This window comes from Stegastes partitus, unplaced genomic scaffold (genome assembly GCF_000690725.1).
Source record: "Stegastes partitus isolate 25-593 unplaced genomic scaffold, Stegastes_partitus-1.0.2 Scaffold1570, whole genome shotgun sequence".
NCBI classification, from domain to species: Eukaryota; Metazoa; Chordata; class Actinopteri; family Pomacentridae; genus Stegastes; species Stegastes partitus.
Window position 1 is genome coordinate 54289 of NW_007579301.1, and position 18407 is coordinate 72695.

Here is an 18407-nt window from a genome sequence, read left to right on the forward strand (position 1 = left end):
GCTGCGAAGCAACGGCACTAACCAACTGCGCCACCCTGCAGCCCCACCATCAATATCTGTGTCAGATTTTCCACCAATATGTAGTCGTGTAAAAAGCAGCACTGAAACATTTGATTTTAAAAAAAGTGAAACCTCTGCCACTCAGGATGTCATATTTAGAAGTGCAAGGTGAAAAAAATCTGAGTTCATCTTTTGATCACAACATCAACCTTTTGTACAAAAGGGGATATTTGAAATATCCAAGTTACTCATTGAAGCAACTGTCACAGAAACCCCCAGACTCTCACACATGACACAAACTCACTGACTGTGGAATGCGTGTTTGAGATGTTTGTGGTGATTGGCCTTCATTGAAGTACAGCATGCATTTGAAGTCGAGTTTCTTCCTGCATTTGATCCTCCCATCAATTTCTGTTGGCTGTCTTTTATTTTCTAGATGACAGCAACTGTCCATGTAAACAGACTTTGTTGAGCCTCAAAGCAACAGATGGCTGATCTACATTGTATCCTGTGGCTGACTGGTTTATTAGCCTCACATCAAAAAAATTGCTCACTGACTCACAGTTGTTGATCAGTCAGTATTCCAAGAGAACCAGTCTTGCCTATTTTACAACATTTCACAGCTCATATGGCTTTCAATGGGAGGCATGCAGAAAATTTTGAATATGTGCTCGTGCTTTAGTGAAATGCCATTGAAAGGTGCCAAATATTGGATCAATACCTTCCTGCTGTGCTCTCTAGATAATAGACATGTGCACACACAGGTGTTTTGTTGTTCCTCGCTCCTCCATCAGTAAATATTAACCTTTCAAAAAGCTATTCAAGCAGGACCAGTCGTGTCAGTGTTTGTTGCCAAACATCTTTGAGCCAGTCTGGTTTCCTCATCAGTTTGCATGATGCTGTCTGTCTGTCAGCGTTGTTGTGTATACGGTGCTTTCTCTGTCTTTCTGCAAAATTGCAATGACACCACATGTGGCCATTGAGTTTCCTGCCATTTCTCACATGGTCGAGAAATCATGTAGCGATACTTACATCTAGTAACATGCATTGTATTGCAGGTTGGAACCTGTGCTCTCGTAGCAAAGACTTTGACTCCCTCTTGTGGAAGAACAGGGGAAATGTACCTAGCATAAAAGCTAATGTCTGTGTAGTAAGACATTTCATTTAAGTTAGTCATTTTTATCCCAAGGACAAGAAAAACAGGACAAATAACCTAATAAATTAATATAACTTAGGAACTGGGTTACAGGGATAATTACGTGACAGCTGTGTCTCTGGGGATGAAAAGTAGGATGGTTTTGATGAATTCCAATTTAAAAGTGAGGGATTTTTGAAGCATTAAAACTGTCATAACTCACACTCGCATTCCTTTCCTGACACTGATTTATGCTGTAAACACTTTTTTCCCCCCTTTAAAATAATCCCTTCTTGCCCCAAAATGGCTAAGATGTAACTCTACACTGTCTCTCCTTTAGAACAACATATCTATTAAGTCCCTGCCTCTCCCTCCAATCACACCTCACCACTCAGTGCAGCTGGAGCACACCAGCTCAGTCACTGTAAAACAACTTTCTACACAACGGGAAGTTGTAATATCAGAGTAATTCAGTTATACATGTCCGAACCAGAAACCAAAGAAAAGTGTCACGCTGCAGTTTGGCAGGATTGGTTCCGACGGTTTGTTGCCTGTAAAACCCTGAAAGTCTGAATCTGTGCTTTTAAGAATGCAATAAATACACTAAAGTTTTGAAGTGAAACAACTGAGCTGTTGTTTTAACTGCTTATTTCACTCATGATGTGTCTTCTAGTATATAAAGAAACGTCATATGGACATGTTAAGGTAACAAACTGAATTTACTACATTACTATTATTATTCTTACTATTATTATATTTACCTAATATTAAGTATTTACTATGTTTAATACTATAATTTACTGTATACATACAAAACTTAATGGTATTAGGTTTTTCATTTATTAAAAACTATATCTGGATACATTTGGATGCATGGCCTTTTTTTTTTTTTTTTTAAAACAAATTTCACGTTAACTATGTTTACAATGGTAGATTTCCAGAAGTTAGACCATAAATATGTTTTCTTTACTGTAATCAAATTGTGTATTTTTAGCAACTGGTGCCAAGAAGGAAACAGAAAAGGCTGTGAAAACAGCTATAAACATTTTTAAGCAAATTTATTACTGCAGAACAGTTTTTGAAAATTCCCACAACCTCAAAGCAATTTTCTCAGTACTGCTTCAACATTTTAGCCCTGCCTCTGCTTGTGTCTTGGATTTGTCTTGCAAAACACAAATAAATGTCCCCTCCGTCGTACAAAGAAACAGTCTTTGCAGCGCCTCTTTAGAGCAGTCTTGGTTTTCATCCCTGCAGATGGCTGGGTGCACGGGAGATGCTGGCACTGGCCCAAAAGAGATGGGCCACAGTGAGCAGAGGAGCCAGACGAGGGAAGCTGGATGGAGCTGACTCTGGCTGATGAGAGCAGTAGTGTGTGAGGTGCAGCGGTAAGCGTGCAGAGACATCTGTAAGCACTGGCTGCCGATGAGGAGAAGGTCAGATTTAAGCGGCTCATCCGGGCCACTTGCAGACTCAGGGAGGTGGCCAGGTGTTTAAGAAGGAGAGGGGCCATGGCATCAAAATCTGCAGAGAGTTTTGCAAAACATATATTTTTACATGTATATATTGCCGTTTGGTTAATGCGATTTCAGATATACAACAATGAGACTAGTAAAGTGAGTAACATTGATCATCTTGTTACAGTGCAGTTTTGTTAGGAGGCCTTGGCCCGAGACATACATGGGATGTGTGGATCAAGTCCAGTCCAGGGAGACCCAAAGTAACCACTTCCAACATCCCCGACCCAGATTACACAGGATACACACAAAGGTGTCCATGCAATTCAGAGCTTGTCTGGCAGCACAAGGAGAACTCACAATTTTAGGCAGCTGTTACTTTACTGTTGTGGCTGATCTGTGGAGTGTTTAATGACTCAAATATTAGTCATTAATCAAGAGAAAATATACAATCCACAAAGCAAGCTGAATATCTTTGGGGTTTGGACTTTTGGTCACGAAAACTAGAAGCACTGAAGAATTCACCTCCGGCTCTGGTATGCTGTGATTAGCAACTCTATACAACTTTTATCAAAGATGAACCATCGATCAATCTAGAAAATAATCAGTAGATGATTTAAAACGAGGTACAAGTGTTGGATGCAGCCTTATTGTGACGTTTATTTATTTCGGTTTTCAACAATGCCCTAATGAAATAACATCCCTACCATATTTTCAGAAATTAACAGTTTTTCCAAAAACGCATTGTTATAATTCATGATGAGATTAATTATTGCGTTGAAGCAAAAAACAAAAAATAAAATCACACTTTGTATTTTGCTGTGCCGTTATAAATATCCCCGTTATATATTTACTGTCGAGACAAAACTGCTCAGTTTTTCTATGAGCCATGTATAACCGTAAAACAAGATGCAAAGACACAGAAGGGGTCGTTTGTTATCTATCTTGTCTAAAAACCCACGTTAAACACCACAGCCCGATGCCACTGCAGTAAAGCGCTGCAACATGCCAAGGAGACGAGCGTGACCTGCTAGCTTCAAAGCTAGACGGTAAAACGGTTCACACATTAGTCCTGGACTGGACACAGACACACCCCGAAGCCAGAGAGCGTGAACAAACCTTTCAGAAATTCCTAGAGGGTTCTTTACGGGGGTTTATACCCCTAAATGCTGCGTCTTAATCGCCACAACACGACCTCGGTGATAGTCTTGCTTGTGAGTCTCACACAAATGCTTCCGGGTGTAATAGACGCGACATGAGCCCTCAGTTTTGCCTGTCAGGGAGTTTCCCTCTCTTTCTTTGGGACGATTTAGCTCTCGTCTTCACTGTCACAGTCTAAGTCCAACATGGCCGTAGTTTAAGTTGTTCAAATTTATAGTGAAATACTGCTTAAATACCATCTGATACTGAGACACACAGCAGAAGCGCTGTGTACCTGACAGACAACCCTCGGAGGATAAAATTTCCCGTGAACCTTTCTCTGCAAAGCATCTTGGGTAAAAGGCTGCGGTAAACATGGCGGCCGCAGTGGGTAGAGTTCTGTCCTTCAGTAAAAATGCTAAAGTGCTGGTTTCTCCTTTGAGGCTGACTGCTGTACCTGCTCACCGCTACAGCGTAGATGTCTCCAGCACCGGTGAACCCATTACTCACACCGGACAGGTGAGTTTAGAATTGAATCTTTGTTATTGGTATTAGCGGATTAGCGTAATGTTAGCTAACCTTCACTGTAGCTAATATCTCCGTTAGGTCCATTATCGGACAACACTACATGCGTCTTAGCTTCTAATTATTTCTTTAGGACTGGATATAGCTCGTTGATGTAATTCACCTGATATCCAAGGGATGTCAACAACTATTTTATTTGAAAGAACAACTGATGCTAGTTAGCACAATAGTTGCCACCGACCCCTAAACTATTTAGCAAACGTTACTCAATGCATGACTTTGTTTTCCTCTCAGGTGTATGATGAAAAGGATTACAGGAGGATCAGGTTCGTTGGCAAACAGAAAGAGGTAAGACGTAACCACCACCACAGCGTACTGAATTTCAGATTTGCTTCTTATATAGAGCTAAAGTTTATAGTGGGTATAACCACTTTGCAACGAGGCTGCTGTTTAATACTTGCTTCACCCTACCTACCTCTTGCGTCATACAAATTGTCAGAGGTCGATGTCTTTATCTGAAATGCATTTTGTTCTTAATGTCGCCACATGCTTAATCCCAAACTTAAATACTATTCCAGCCTCTGTTGTTGGTCTTAGTGGTGAAAAGTGTTTGTAAGGTGGGCATCAAAATAGTCCGTTAACGCACATTACAGTATCAGTGTGTCTGTCTGTTACCTCATTTTATCTCAGAGATAACAACAGAATTCTTCTTTCTTCTGTTAAGGTGAATACAAACTTTGCCATCAAGCTGGTGGCAGAGGAACCAGTGAGTGACATTGAGGCCAGAGTGGTGTCCTGTGATGGAGGTGGAGGAGCTCTGGGTCACCCCAAAGTCTACATCAACTTGGTAAGAGCCGACTCATACATAAGACAAAATGACTGAAATAGCCAATACTATGCTTTTAGAGATTTCCCTTCGCTGAAGTCCACACCAAAGAGAGTTACTCTCTCCTCCAAAAAGCACTGATCCTTACTTACTCCGTGACTGAAAGACATCTATTTAACACATTTGCATAATGCCTGAATGAGAAACAGTCTGCCAGTATTTCTTCACTGGAGCTGTTTCTGCGAGGGCTTCTTTTCTGCCTGTACTCAGAGATCTGGGGTTACAATACACAACCAGTGTTGCCTTGCTTTTGTTGGGGCAGTTGACCAACAGGAGCTTAAACAAAGTGTTTGATTCAGAGGTAACTGGTACTGCACAGTTAACCTGATCTGGATATCTTTTTGTTCAGAGTTTGGGATTTAAATCAGCTGTGCAAAGTAACAGGCTAGTTATGGTTCCTGACCATATTCTCTGAGTGATACAGAGACTTAGCTGAGGGAGTACATCTGAAAACCTGCTGGGCTCTATGTTAGTAATCCTGCTAAATGAAATTGTGCAGTTACAAAGTGCAAACTGTGTGCGTTGCATTGCCACAGGAACATACACGGTATTAGCTGGAGATTCAGAAAGTGCATAAACATGTTTATTGGTTGATCCTGATTTTACGTGAAGTCCATTTTACACTGCTGATACTGCAGCTAATAGAACAGAACAACAATGAGATTAGACACAGATTAGAACATTGATTAAATCTACATTAAATTCACTTTGACTTGACCAAAAACTAAAGCAGTGTCCACATATCCTTCATTATGGACAGTGTCTGATGTGAATCAACTTCTTGAGTATTATGTTTAATTGTATAAAGTTTAACACCTCTAATGTGACTCTGTCACAACAGAAATAAGCGGCGGCTGCATTAAGAGCCACTGAGGGATAACTTTAACTTACACAATTACCTGCTGTGTACCTCTTCTCATTCCTCTACCGCATCATTTGCAGTTGCAGCATTTTTTTTTTACCTCATAGCTCTCCATTATAAAAACCTGTTCCGCTTTAGTGAAGTAGGCAACATGCGATCGGTTCATTTTGTGTGGAAGAAGAATCACATTGCAAATCAGACGCTCTCTTTTGTGGAAGCATACACTGAACACGAAGAAGAAACCCTGGATTTACAAAGACAGTTGAGAACCACTGTCACGATAACCATTATTCCTGATTGGAGTTTTTGGTTTTGTCAAACCAGCTTGCACAAAAAAAGCCTGGCTATGTCAAACCTGTGTTCCTCGTACAACCCTCAGGAGACCAACCGAGTACTGAATGTATTATTGGAATGAATAGACTCATAGCAAAAACTGTAATGTTATTGCTTTAATCATCAGCTTGTATCATTTTGTAATGCACACATAAACTGGAGCCTTCTTCTGACAAGCTAATCTGTGCTTCTTTTGTACTGATGTTATCACCTTAACAGCTGAAGTGATGTAAAGGTCTCACACTGTAAACACCAACTTTGCTATTTTTGTTTATAGGATAAAGACACGAAAGTGGGCACATGTGGCTACTGTGGATTACAGTTCAAGCAGAAGCATCATCACTGAACCATTACTTCTGTCTGTACTCTTCTGTATAAATTGCCATATTGGTTAATAAATTATGTCTTGTCCGTCTGCCTGTCTGAAAGTGTTTTCTTCTTGGTAAAGCCTACAGGAATAAACACTGAGATAACAGTGTTCTCCACTCTGTCTAAAATGTTCCAGTCCACATGCTTCTACAATCAAATATGTTTGAAAATACATTTCTTTTTACATGTGATAAATGCTCCTGCAGTAGTTCAACGTTCTGTGATTTTGTTTGATCAGATGCAGTTCTGCTCTGTGACAGACAGAGGTCAGCAGTGTCTTGCAGATGTTTGTAACGCAGACAAAGATGGTGAAAGACTTTCCCTTCAGACATAAAAAGCCAAGTTTTATGGATTTTCCAATACAGACACTAAAATGATTTGTGTGCAGTAAACTTTTATTTGGTCTAAACCCATAAAATGACAACCGTTACAAGTGGCACTGCGCCTCAAAACTGTTCCCTGCTTCACTGTTATCAGCTGGAGTCGATTGGATATATTTCTTGCCTGCACGAATAGCCGATCTGCACTTATATGATGAGTGTTGCCTCTGTTGTTTACTGTGAGGAGCGATGAGAGAGCCTTAGCATTCCTTTTGCATCGGCTCCCCACAATCTGCGTTGTAAAGTCTTGCTCTGCCAAGCCTGGAAGATACCAGGAGGGAGCCAGCGTGATAAGACACAGCAGCGCGGAACAATACATGTTTGAAGAAGATCATATATATATTTCATCAGGCTTATTCTCCATAGACCTCTGCATGCCAAATTGGCCTGCGCTCGGCTCAGGCTCCAGACAGCACTAGCCTGTTCTGTCCCCAGTGATGCAGCCAGTGGAACTGCATTTTCCACACCATAGAGCTCAGGTTGGGAAGAGTTGTCAGGCTGATATAATTGGCCCTGGTGACTCCTGGAAGTGAGGCTTATGCTGTAGTTAACCTCATCTATAGTCAGACCACAGTGGATGATTGAAGGGGAGAGAGGTGCATTGTTAAAATGAGGCAGGCGAGCCGGGTCAGTGTCAGAGAGCTGACTGGTTGGTCTTGCGGTTGGTAAGTCTGAGTGGTTCAGAGGTGGTGGTTGGTTGAGTTGGAGGCGATGCCAGGGGCAAAATCTTCAGATGAAACTGAGCATATGAATTGTGCTGAATTAAACAGCGCAGTGTTTTTGTGCTGGGTTTAACTGCACTCTTTAATTATTCACTGCCCTTAAATGCATCACCCAGCATAGTATAATATCCTTCAACATCATACGCATATGTCAAGTAACTCCAGATTATAAAGGTGGACTCATCCAATTTGCAGACGGACTCACTCATGGGTTCAGTTTTGAACTTTTTAAATCAGCACAGACTCTACCGCTACATCCAGTTTCCCCATTTCTTTCTGCATAATATTAGATAATAATTGCAAATACAACCCTTAAGCATAATATGACCTGTACTGTTGGGTCAGACCATCCAGACAAAGATGAGCTCAAATGAGACTGTAATCATATTGAAAATGTCCTCACCGCTGAGCCTCACAATAGATAATGGAGTTAAATGCCATTGAATTCCTTAACGCAACGTCCCTCCACAACAATCGCTCACTCTACACAAAACATTCTCCTCATCGCTGTAATTGCCCTATTAAAATATTTCCTCTTGAAGATGTGTCACATTACAGGCCCTGAGGCTCATTATGGAGCTCCCTGCAGCCAATTATCTGAGACTCCATGTCTGAAAGCCACTGTGACCAAAAGGGGCTCACAGGCAGATCTGGGAGCAGCCCGTCCTCCTCAAATCTACACTTACTCTATGAGAGGCAAAACAGAAAACTGACCTTTGGTCATTGTCTCGGGGCGACTCCACTCAGCTCCACTTTAGAGTCAGGTGACAGAGCTTCTGACCTTTACCATGGAAATAATGACTTGTTCTTGTGCCAGGAGCTCAGAGGGTTACGGCAGGGAGCGAGACACCTCTGGCGACATGTGACAGTTTTTGGAGGAGAGAGTTTGCACTCAGCACTTTGATAGCCCCGGAAAACCAAAGTGTGTGTGACAAGACACAAGAGACTTAGAATTGAGTGTATATCTATGCCAGTGAGTGTGTGCGTGTTTGAGTACGCAACAGAGACACAGACCGTGTTGAAAGGAAATAGGTGTCAGACAGAAGGTGCAGAGAGGAGTAATTTGAAGTTGTCAATACTTCCTATGCAAGACATTCCGCCTGATATTTTAAAAGTACAAGTGATTCAGAAAAAGGCTCGCGCTGTGTAAGGGAAAGATAATAATATGAAGAAACAATAAATGTTAATAGAACTAAGGCAAAAACATCCACTGTTGGCTTTTTTCGGGGTCAAATAAAAAGCCCTTTTGCCTATCGCCTCTGTGTCCCATAAGACACAAAGAGGGCCAAGCAACTCCTGGTGCTGTGAGCCAGACAAGTAAACAGTGGGTCTAACATTCCCCGACCTGTGCAGCAACACACTGAGTCTTAATCACATTATATGGCCCAGGGAGCAGGCCTTCGTGTCAGACTGGGCTGTTGAGTGGTTCGCTTGTGTGTCGAGAGCAGACAGAGGTGAGGTGAGACGAGCGGAGGGAAGGAGGGAGAAGATGAAGGACCGAGGGGGGGAGAATGAGAGACAGATGTGGGGAAAGAGAAGAGGCAAGGGAAAGGGAGGAGATGTCTGAGGAGTGAGGAGAGAGAAGTCTGGAGTGGTCAGTGGAGCACGATAGAGGTGGGAGAAACATGTAAAGTACGAGCGAGGGATCAGCCGGGGTTCTTGTTCCGATACTGTTTTGATACATTACATGTTCTTCACTCATTGTGGAGCACTTTCTCCAAGAGGAGTTATTTGGAAAACCTTGTGATTTAGTAATGTCACAGTCCAGAGCAACGGTTTTTTTAAGTTTAGGATGACCATGCTCTGATTTTAGGTCAGCTACGAACAAAGAACGGAGTAAGATGAGCAACATGCAGCCAGAGTATGTTTATAGTGCTTGGCTATAATCAGTATTTTAATCTAATTGCGTATCATGACAGCTTTCAGTCATAGTGATGAACCTACATAGAACTAGACTGTTCAGGTCTTCTCAGCTGCTTCGTGTTTTTCAGCTCGCTAAAATTTTAGCCTGTGCTGCTTCAGTTCAGTCTCACGGTTCTCATAGTTTTTCACCAAATCAGGAAGCTGCTTTAAGTTTTAAAAAAATAAGTAAAAAAGCTTTAAAAACCAACTAAATAGTAATAATAATTAAAAAAAAAACAAGTTTAATGGAGTGTTGATCAGCTAAAGAGACTGATATTTTTCTCAGTAGTTGGGGGAGACCAAAACAAAGCAAAAAAATAAATAAAAGAGTATTAAACTTCATAATGCTAGTACTACTACAACTACTACTAACTATAATAGTAATAATAATAATGCACTTTATTTATTTGGTTCTTTTAAATAGTAAACTTTAATGTGTAAATAAGCAGCTGTTTGCTATACACACTGCCCTGAAGATGCTGGGAAAAAAAATATTGCTGATTTAAATTTCATTTCAAACCTGCTGTGACTTTAAAATGTAAGTATTTTTTGGACATTACCCATAAAATAGAAACTAGTGGAATGATTTTAACAGCGTTACAGAAACAAGTGTGCTGTTAACTTAAAACTTAAAAACATTTTTGACTGAAGTTAGAGCAGATTTAATGCAATTTATTAGGTATATATAGTGTGTGGTCCTTTGCAGTTATTCTCCACCTCTGTGCTCAAGAGAAAAGTCTCGTCTCAAACAGCTAAGAGTGAGAACAAATATAACCTGATATCTCTTAACCCCACTCAGCGCTGAGCCGACCTCTTATCGGACTGCCATTCCACATCCTTCACCAGACTACCACCTCGTCTTCTGAAGTCAAATCTACCTCAAGTTGTGTTTTTTAAGAAAATGAAACAATACTGTATCAGTTCTGGTACATTAAATTTAGATAGAATAATGCAAATGGAAGAAAAAAAAGAGAGAGAGAATAAATATAAAAGATATATATGCAGCCTACCACAATGAGATCCTGTCTGCCAGCAAGTGAAAGAAAGAAAACTTTACAGAAATAAGAAGTCAGATGTCATTATTTATCATCTTAAATCTTACTTATTTATGAGGCAGAAACAGAATGAAATTCTCGGTTGAATTCATCCTGAATTATTTAATCTGAAATGGTTAATTCCATACAAAGCCCAGGCAGATCCCTCCTCTGTTCTGATAAATACTTTATCACTGTTCCTAAATCGAAAACAGGAGGAGAAAGATGTGGGTGAAAAAGAAAAAGAAGAAGAAAAAACAAAAAAAAAACAACTTCTCACTGTTTCTTGTTGTGTTTTATAAAGCATCAGTTTAAATGTTTTGTGGGCTAAAATTTGCAAAGTTTTCTTTAATAATTAAAGTTGCTGGGAATGTATTTTTCTAAATAAAACATTTAGGTCTAATGATGCCAGCTTTATTTTTATTGTAGTGATGTTTTTTATTGTTGTCTGTGTGAAGAAAAAAATGTTTTAAAAATGACCAGAGCGGATAAAGATGTGACGCTTCCTTAAAATGACCTAAGAGCTCGTATGAAACATTTTGCTCGTGGTGGATTTTCTTGCAGTCCCAGGTCGCCTAAGTCAAAAGACGCCTAATGAAAAGGGACGCATCGCTGATTGCAGCTATATCTGGAGCCGAGGTGGAAGTGGCATCGATTTAACAATTTAGCAGCACCCTCCTCTGTGTGTTTCCATTAGTCACGGCTGAATACCACCCACTTTCCCCCTTTCACTTCCTCCAAACACACACAAACACCCTCCCGCACACACACATACACACATACCCAAAGCTGCGGAGGTATATTCCTTCTAGTCCTGAACAGGATTTATATCATCTAAAGTGATCCCACTATTGGATCCAGTGCAGCGGACAGCTAATGTAAGGGGCACACTCAGAGAACTTTCGCCAAGCTACGGAATACACTTTTTATTTCTGTGACTCAGTGCATGTGCAGGCTATAGTGCAAGTGTACAATACTGTATATTTTTCAGGTGTGTGTGAACCGTACATCCTCACTGCGGGGGGAAGTGCGCGGTGACGTCCGATCGTTGATGAGCTTCGTAGGAGTCTGTAGGTTGTAAGACAGTTGGGGAATATCAAATTGCCGCTGCTAATTGACCGTTCGCTAAACCCCTTCGTCGAATAACAATTTTCCAATCACGGCTTAGCGATCGTAACTAAGCACAGCTGCTCTATCTGGTTTTGTATTTCTCCACATGTTGAAGCAATGTGCATGGAAGATACTCTGCATGTGAATAATCAAAAAAACCTACGAGAAAGGGTTCAAAGATGGATGGAACTGCTCTGACGGAGTTGCTGGCTCGTCGCATCCTCAAAGCCTTCATGTTGTCTACTTGTATTATCAGCTGGTGGTGATGCCAACTTTTCGCTCTAGACGTGAAACTTTAGCTTTAGATGTCTTGTTTGTGGTGTTCAAATGCATATTTCAGATTCTTGTTTTAAACCACATTAAAGTCAGCTGGACTTGTGGATTTTAACATCTGGCTCCACAAGTTTTACATTGTTCATTTTAGGACGCACAATCGACAGCTTGTGGACTAAAAATGAGGATCCTGCTTTTGTATACTTTTGCCTGAAACCAGAAACTTGGTTGGTGTTTAGCGAACGGTCAATTCATCATGTCACCCAAACAAAATATAGACTTTAGTCCAGCAGTCAAAATGTCCCACCGACGATGTGTTGGTGGACTACAAAGATGACGTAGGCCGAACAATTTCAAAGGATTGTCCGGGTGTTCTGCTGTCTATCGCTGCATCGTTTAAGCCCTTCCACACCTCGGCCGGTTTGGGCTGTTGGAAAGGAGGATCGTGGAAAACTCCGTCCACCCATTCTCTGAGTGTAGCGACCGGTGACTCCTGTTGCCTGTCTGCCTTGGTGAGCGCCATGTTTGTTGGATAGCCGGGTGAGGACGAGCCGGCCGATGACAGCATACAAGGAGGGTATTCTGGCTGCAAGCTGGTGTCCAAGGACACGGCGGTGTGAGCAATGGACCAGATTTTCGGCTTGGCGTCTGTGTTTCGAAGGTCTGGATTGAGATAGAAGGAGCTGTTTTGGTGGTGGACCGGTGTGAGTTTGGGGCAGTCCGGGGACAGTCTCTCTTTTCCGTGCAGCGGGTCTGAGTTGTGTGTGAGATGCCCGTGTGGGAGGTCTGTGTTCGGGTTCGCTTCGTTGTCCTCAGGTAAAAACTGTGCCTTTGGTTCACAGTCAGAAGCATCTGACTCCAGCAGGTCGAAGTCCTCAAGATCACTCTGTAGGTCTGCACACTGCTGATCTGCATTAACGAACCATACGGACAACAATAAGTCTCTATGTGCCAGTCGAGCTTGAGCAAAACCAGGCAGCAAGCAAAACATGTTGGCAGATCGCTCAGGCCTTGCTTACCGGGGAGGTCTTTGTCACTCTTAGGTGGCTTCTCGGCTTCGTCGCTGTCGTCTTCACAGCCTCGGTCATCAGAGCTTTTACAAGCGCGCGGCGACCACGTCACCTTGTTCTCCTTCTTCAGTCTCCTGCGTGCGTTGGCAAACCATGTAGACACCTGAGAGAGGGAAGGAATGGAGATCAGAAAGGAACTTCAAATCATACAAACAAGAGAAGAAAGTACATTATATGGGAACGAAGAAAAGAACAATAAAGGAACGTTGAAAAACATCATATGGTGTATTTAAAAAAAAAAGTGGAATTGAGGAATAAAAAGAAAGACAAACGTGTTGTCAAATGTCTGATATTTTGCTAAAAGCCCACCTGTGTCAGAGTCATCCTGGTGATGATAGCAAGCATTATCTTCTCCCCCTTCGTTGGGTAGGGGTTCTTCTGGTGCTCCTGCAGCCAAGCCTTCAGGGTGCTGGTGGTCTCTCGGGTGGCATTTTTGCGACGTGAAGCACCGTCTGAGCAGGAATACCTGAGAGAGATGGTGACAATCGCAATAATAGTTAAAAAAAAAAAAAAAAGTAAACGTCTTTTTTGCTATAAAAATCCCACCATCATTTATCGACTATAAAATATTTGAATGATGTCTTAGGAGGGATATTATACCACAATCAAACCACTGCTGCATAGCATACACCAGCCCCAGACATTATTTCCCAATGTGGATATTAGAGTTATGGTGTAGTACTAAAATATAAAAACATAAAAGCATCATTATAAACTTGCAACAGACAACCTGGAAATATGTATCAGCAGCCCGAAGTAAATGATGTATAATGTCAATATATTAAAGTTTTCTTTTGAGAAAAGAGTCTTTAATTTACAGCCAATAAAAGCAGTCACTGACTTACCCATATCTGTCATAAGGATATTGTCCAAACGTGTATTCATATGGATAGTAGGCAGGAGTCTGAGATGTCCCCACATGCACAGATGCAGCTCCTTCTTTGGAATCTAGTGGCCCCTGAAAAATAAATGCCATAAATAAAATTCCAATCGAGCTTAAACTCTAAAAATATTCATTTATTTATTTCAGAAATGCTCTGGCGCAGGCTTCAGCGCTTGTTTGCTTCTCGTTCTCCTCCCTCCTTGTCTGTCTCTACTGACTTCTGCGCAATTGTACATTTTAAATTATTGCCAAAAGCATCAGTAAACCGACAGTGAAACGTGGCACTCACTCTGGAATAGAGAGCGTCGCTGGCGCAGGTGTTGTAATAGCTTTGGCTCTTTGGATAAGGGCCGCTGTAGACCCCGATGCCAGTTCCAGGGGTGAGCTGGTGACCCGGGGAGCGCAGCACCGAGTGGGACGGGGGAGTTCCCGCCTCCAGGCAGCCGGCCAGAGAGCTGGAGGTCATCAGAAACTATGGAGAAATGTATAGATCTAGTCTGGCCCATACATGAAAATCAGCCGCACACACTTAAAAACAGTCAGTGAATAAAGTAGTTGTTACTGGAAAAAAAAAAACTTTTTGTCGTGTGTTTACATTGGAGCTTAAATATGTGTCATCGTTTTACTTTACATGTTTTGTCCATTAATTTAATTTTTAAAAAGTTTTTTTTTAGCAGCCGGTTAGTGCGTCAAGCAAATGAATGCAGTAGAAACGCAGGAAGAACAACCCGTTCACGAGCTGTTTTTGTCACAATTTATAACGAGTCAGATTAAAAAATAATTTGTGGATGTCTATTTTGACCAGTTCTTAGGCTTCATGTCCTCTTTAGTCAGCTTAAAATCTCCAACAATAACAGCAAGAACAAAAGCATATTTACAGTACCTGTGGTGTGGTGGAGTAGGAGTATCCCAGCTGAGAGTAAGCCATGGTTCAAATAAGATCAAAAACGCAGGAGTGCAGGCGCGGGGCAACATCCAACAGCATCCGTACCAAACGCCGATTTTTTTTTTTCTTTTTGCCTCTGACGCCACTTCAGAGCGAGTTTTCCAGTGAACTTTCCAGTTTTTTAAAATTATTATTCTTTATTTACATCTGCACATCATCTACCACCTTTTCCAAATAAAGGCACGCAGACATTTACGCACGACTTTCATTTTACGCACCGCGATTCGCAGACTTTAAAAGTAACTTCTTGGCTTCACTTGCAGTTCCGCCTCATTCACCTCGCTGCCGCAGCTCCTACAGTGTCCCTGCGATCTTACAATCCAAATCCAGTTTGTGTGTGTCTACGTGAGTGTGTGTGTGTGTGTGATCAAACCATGCATCTCTCTCTGATGCGCTCTTTGGTTTTAAGGCGCGTCTCTCTGACGTCAGCCCGGACTCTGTGCGTGTAGCCCAGTGTTCACATCAAGATGAAGAAACTCACCTAATTAATTCCCTCCCAGTTTTCTTTCAGCTCTTATCCAAGAGAACAGCTCCGCGCAGCGCAAGTGCAATCCCAACAGTCCCCTAGGCGTAAAGAGAATGTGATCAATTCTGCTTTCCAAATAAACACACACAGCTGCATACATGGCACGCTTACGCACACGTCTACACACACATACACACACAAACACACGCACACGCACAAAACACAGTATGGCCAGAGGGGGGATCAGGGATGTGGTGATGCGTTGACACCACATTGACACGAGATGATTGATGACTACAACCTGATATTAGCATAATCGTTTTGCCCTGTAGTTTAGATAACTTGTCACCACGGAGAAGTCTCGCTGTCACCCACATATTCATGAGTGGGGAAATTTCAGGTCTCCTCCAAGCAAATTAATCAAAGAATAAACACTCCATGCATTCCCTTGAGTAAGCACCTTTAGCAGCTGAATGGCTTGTCATGTTTTTAATAACAAAGTCTTAAGCTGCCCTGACGAAGTGGAAACTGTTTTTTTTTTTTTTCCTTAATCCACCTTCAGATTTGTATTCATTTTTTTATATGTAGTAGCAGCTGAAGACTAATGCAGGTGTAAATGGCAAAATATTTAGATACATTTGTCCTAAATGGACAGAATTTTACTAAAAAATTAACTAAAATATGAATGTATGAACGTTACTAAAGCAGTATCTGGGGTCAAATAAGGATGGGGATTTTCTTGGTTTTCTTTGTGCACAGGTGAGGATAGTCCGAATATCTTAATTTGTTCATCACTGCAAACTTGTTATTCCCTGTTGAGATTTATTGTTAATCAAATACTTACACCGGAATGATAATTTTCATATTTGACTGTGCAAATACTGTCAGTGAATAACATCTCCATCATACATGTGTGTATATAGCATCGTCCAATCTACTCTCCATGGAGCGGTGAAGCACAGACACTGGAAGAACCCATAAAATTTTGCTTGACGTCCAGACCACTTTTGTTAAAACTGTGTGTTTGGGCATTGACCTTGGTGGAAGATTCAAGGTATCATACCTTTTTTCTTCTGCAAATTAAAATTCCTCTGCAGTCGCTGATTCAGCCCTAAAAATTAATGTGTGTGTGTCAATGTCCCGCATTTAAAAGTGTTTATCCAAGAAAGTAATCCCCATCTGCCTGAAAATGGCTCTGATCTATCTCTTTGAGAACGTGCACATCTTGTCTCTCCACTCACTGAAGCTCGAGCACACCAGCTCACCTACGACTCCGCTCAAACTCTGTGAAACTACTCCACATGGCACAGTAGAAGTAATGGCGTCATTTGGAGTAACTTAGCCATACAGCTATGTTTGAACCTGAAATTGATTCTGGTAAAAGCTAATGATGCAGACAGACTTTAGGTTTCTTATGTATGGAACCCTGACTGTTTGAATCCATGTTTTTAAGATTGTCGTCGGCACACTTCAGCTTCAACACAGAAATATCCATCCATGACTGCTTGTTTCACTCATGGTGTGTCTTCTAGTACATTAAAGTATAATTTGTTTTCTCAGTCTTTAAGTTTATACTATTGTTTATTAAATTAAATTTGTTGGGAGAACCTAGATTTTTTTCAGAGGCACTTTGTGTGAGTAAATGGAGCTTTAGTTTTAAGCTTGGAACTGAGGCAGCAGACTGTAGATTGGTTTACACAACAACAACACTTTTGGTTTAGGTTAAGGAAAGATCATGGTTTTAGTGAGTTTAGTCTAGCTCCCAACTTGTCACATACTGCTGCTGCTTTGTCAGAACCTCTGGGCATTACATTTAAACGCACCAAGTATCATTTACCATCAATTTTTTTTAATGCACCAATTCGTTCAAATTATGCACAAAAGTCCCTGAATGCTGGATAAGATGCCGTGAGAACACGGAGAAATTTCTCAGCTGATGTTGTCGCTCATGCTTCAGCCAACAAAAAGTTTGGCGAGTGACATGTGTGTAATGTTTTGAAAGAGTGTGTTTTACCCCAAACCATGATCTTTTCCAAACCACAAACAACTAATCTTGGTCCACAAATCAAAATAAGCTGCAAGTGTAAACAAAATATAGGTCACAAAATAAAACTAAGTAGAAAAACAGTGGTACATGAACTTCAATCTCCTGGGTGAAAGTCATGTCGAGAGGAGATGAGGGTGGATGGCTGGGCCAACACTGGCCTTTCATTTCCAATTTTAAACCAGTAGTCACTGTTACTTTTAAAAATGACTGTTCAACAACTATCACAGCATGTTTTTGTAATCATGATAGTGATGATCTTTTATTTTATTTCACTACGTCAAACCAACTTTTTCTTCCTTGATGTGCGCTATCCTTTGGGCACTGGATCAGTTTTAGCTGTTTCAATCTGAGTATAAACATATTGTTAATGTAGTTGGTGTCAGAGTGGATATGAAACAATTTCATGTGTAGAGTCATGCAAAAAAAAAAAAGGTGGTTTATGCTGCATTCATTTAACATCAGCAACAACAGTAAACTTTTGCACTAAATAAGATTTATTTTTGTGAAAATTTGTTTTGAGGATTATTTAATTTTGGAATTGATGTTATGAAAATCACCAATTCAGGAAACACTCTTTGTCATTCTGATTGGAAGAATTGTTGGTCTAAACACACTTATTAAAAAATAAAAAAAAGTAAAAGATGCTGAAGTCTCTATAAGCAGATCATGTATTTTGAGATTTGATATTTTTGATGAAAAACAATAAACTCCGTTGTCGGTAGGCCTTTTTACCATTATGTTCAGCTTATGCATTGTTTAGTCTTGCCGGATACATAATTAACCACGTTCTCTCCAAATGGTATTGAAGGAGAGTCGGCTAAGAACCTTTTCGTGCTCGAAGAAGTGAATGTGGAGAGGAGGGAAAGCCAA

At 41.0% G+C, this 18407-nt stretch overlaps 3 protein-coding genes across 3 annotated transcripts; 1 reads left to right on the top strand and 2 right to left on the bottom strand.

Annotated features, from left to right (window-relative positions):
* Positions 1 to 2174: 2174 nt before the first annotated feature.
* On the bottom strand, positions 2175 to 3875 carry mrpl36 (mitochondrial ribosomal protein L36). The gene is made up of 2 exons (XM_008300650.1): positions 3709 to 3875; positions 2175 to 2656 (listed from the first exon to the last, which is right to left on the bottom strand). The coding sequence occupies exon 2, from the start codon at positions 2643 to 2645 to the stop codon at positions 2265 to 2267; it is 381 nt and encodes a 126-aa protein (XP_008298872.1). The 5' UTR covers positions 2646 to 2656; positions 3709 to 3875; the 3' UTR covers positions 2175 to 2264.
* Positions 3876 to 4070: 195 nt separating this feature from the next.
* ndufs6 (NADH:ubiquinone oxidoreductase subunit S6) lies at positions 4071 to 6750 on the top strand. The gene is made up of 4 exons (XM_008300651.1): positions 4071 to 4248; positions 4549 to 4602; positions 4979 to 5101; positions 6613 to 6750. The coding sequence occupies exons 1-4, from the start codon at positions 4105 to 4107 to the stop codon at positions 6679 to 6681; spliced, it is 390 nt and encodes a 129-aa protein (XP_008298873.1). The 5' UTR covers positions 4071 to 4104; the 3' UTR covers positions 6682 to 6750.
* A 5700-nt stretch (positions 6751 to 12450) lies between these two features.
* On the bottom strand, positions 12451 to 15006 carry irx4b (iroquois homeobox 4b). Its single transcript, XM_008300652.1, has 6 exons — positions 14962 to 15006; positions 14368 to 14550; positions 14041 to 14153; positions 13505 to 13661; positions 13145 to 13298; positions 12451 to 13034 (listed from the first exon to the last, which is right to left on the bottom strand). The coding sequence occupies exons 1-6, from the start codon at positions 15004 to 15006 to the stop codon at positions 12451 to 12453; spliced, it is 1236 nt and encodes a 411-aa protein (XP_008298874.1).
* Between the last annotated feature and the right edge of the window lie 3401 nt (positions 15007 to 18407).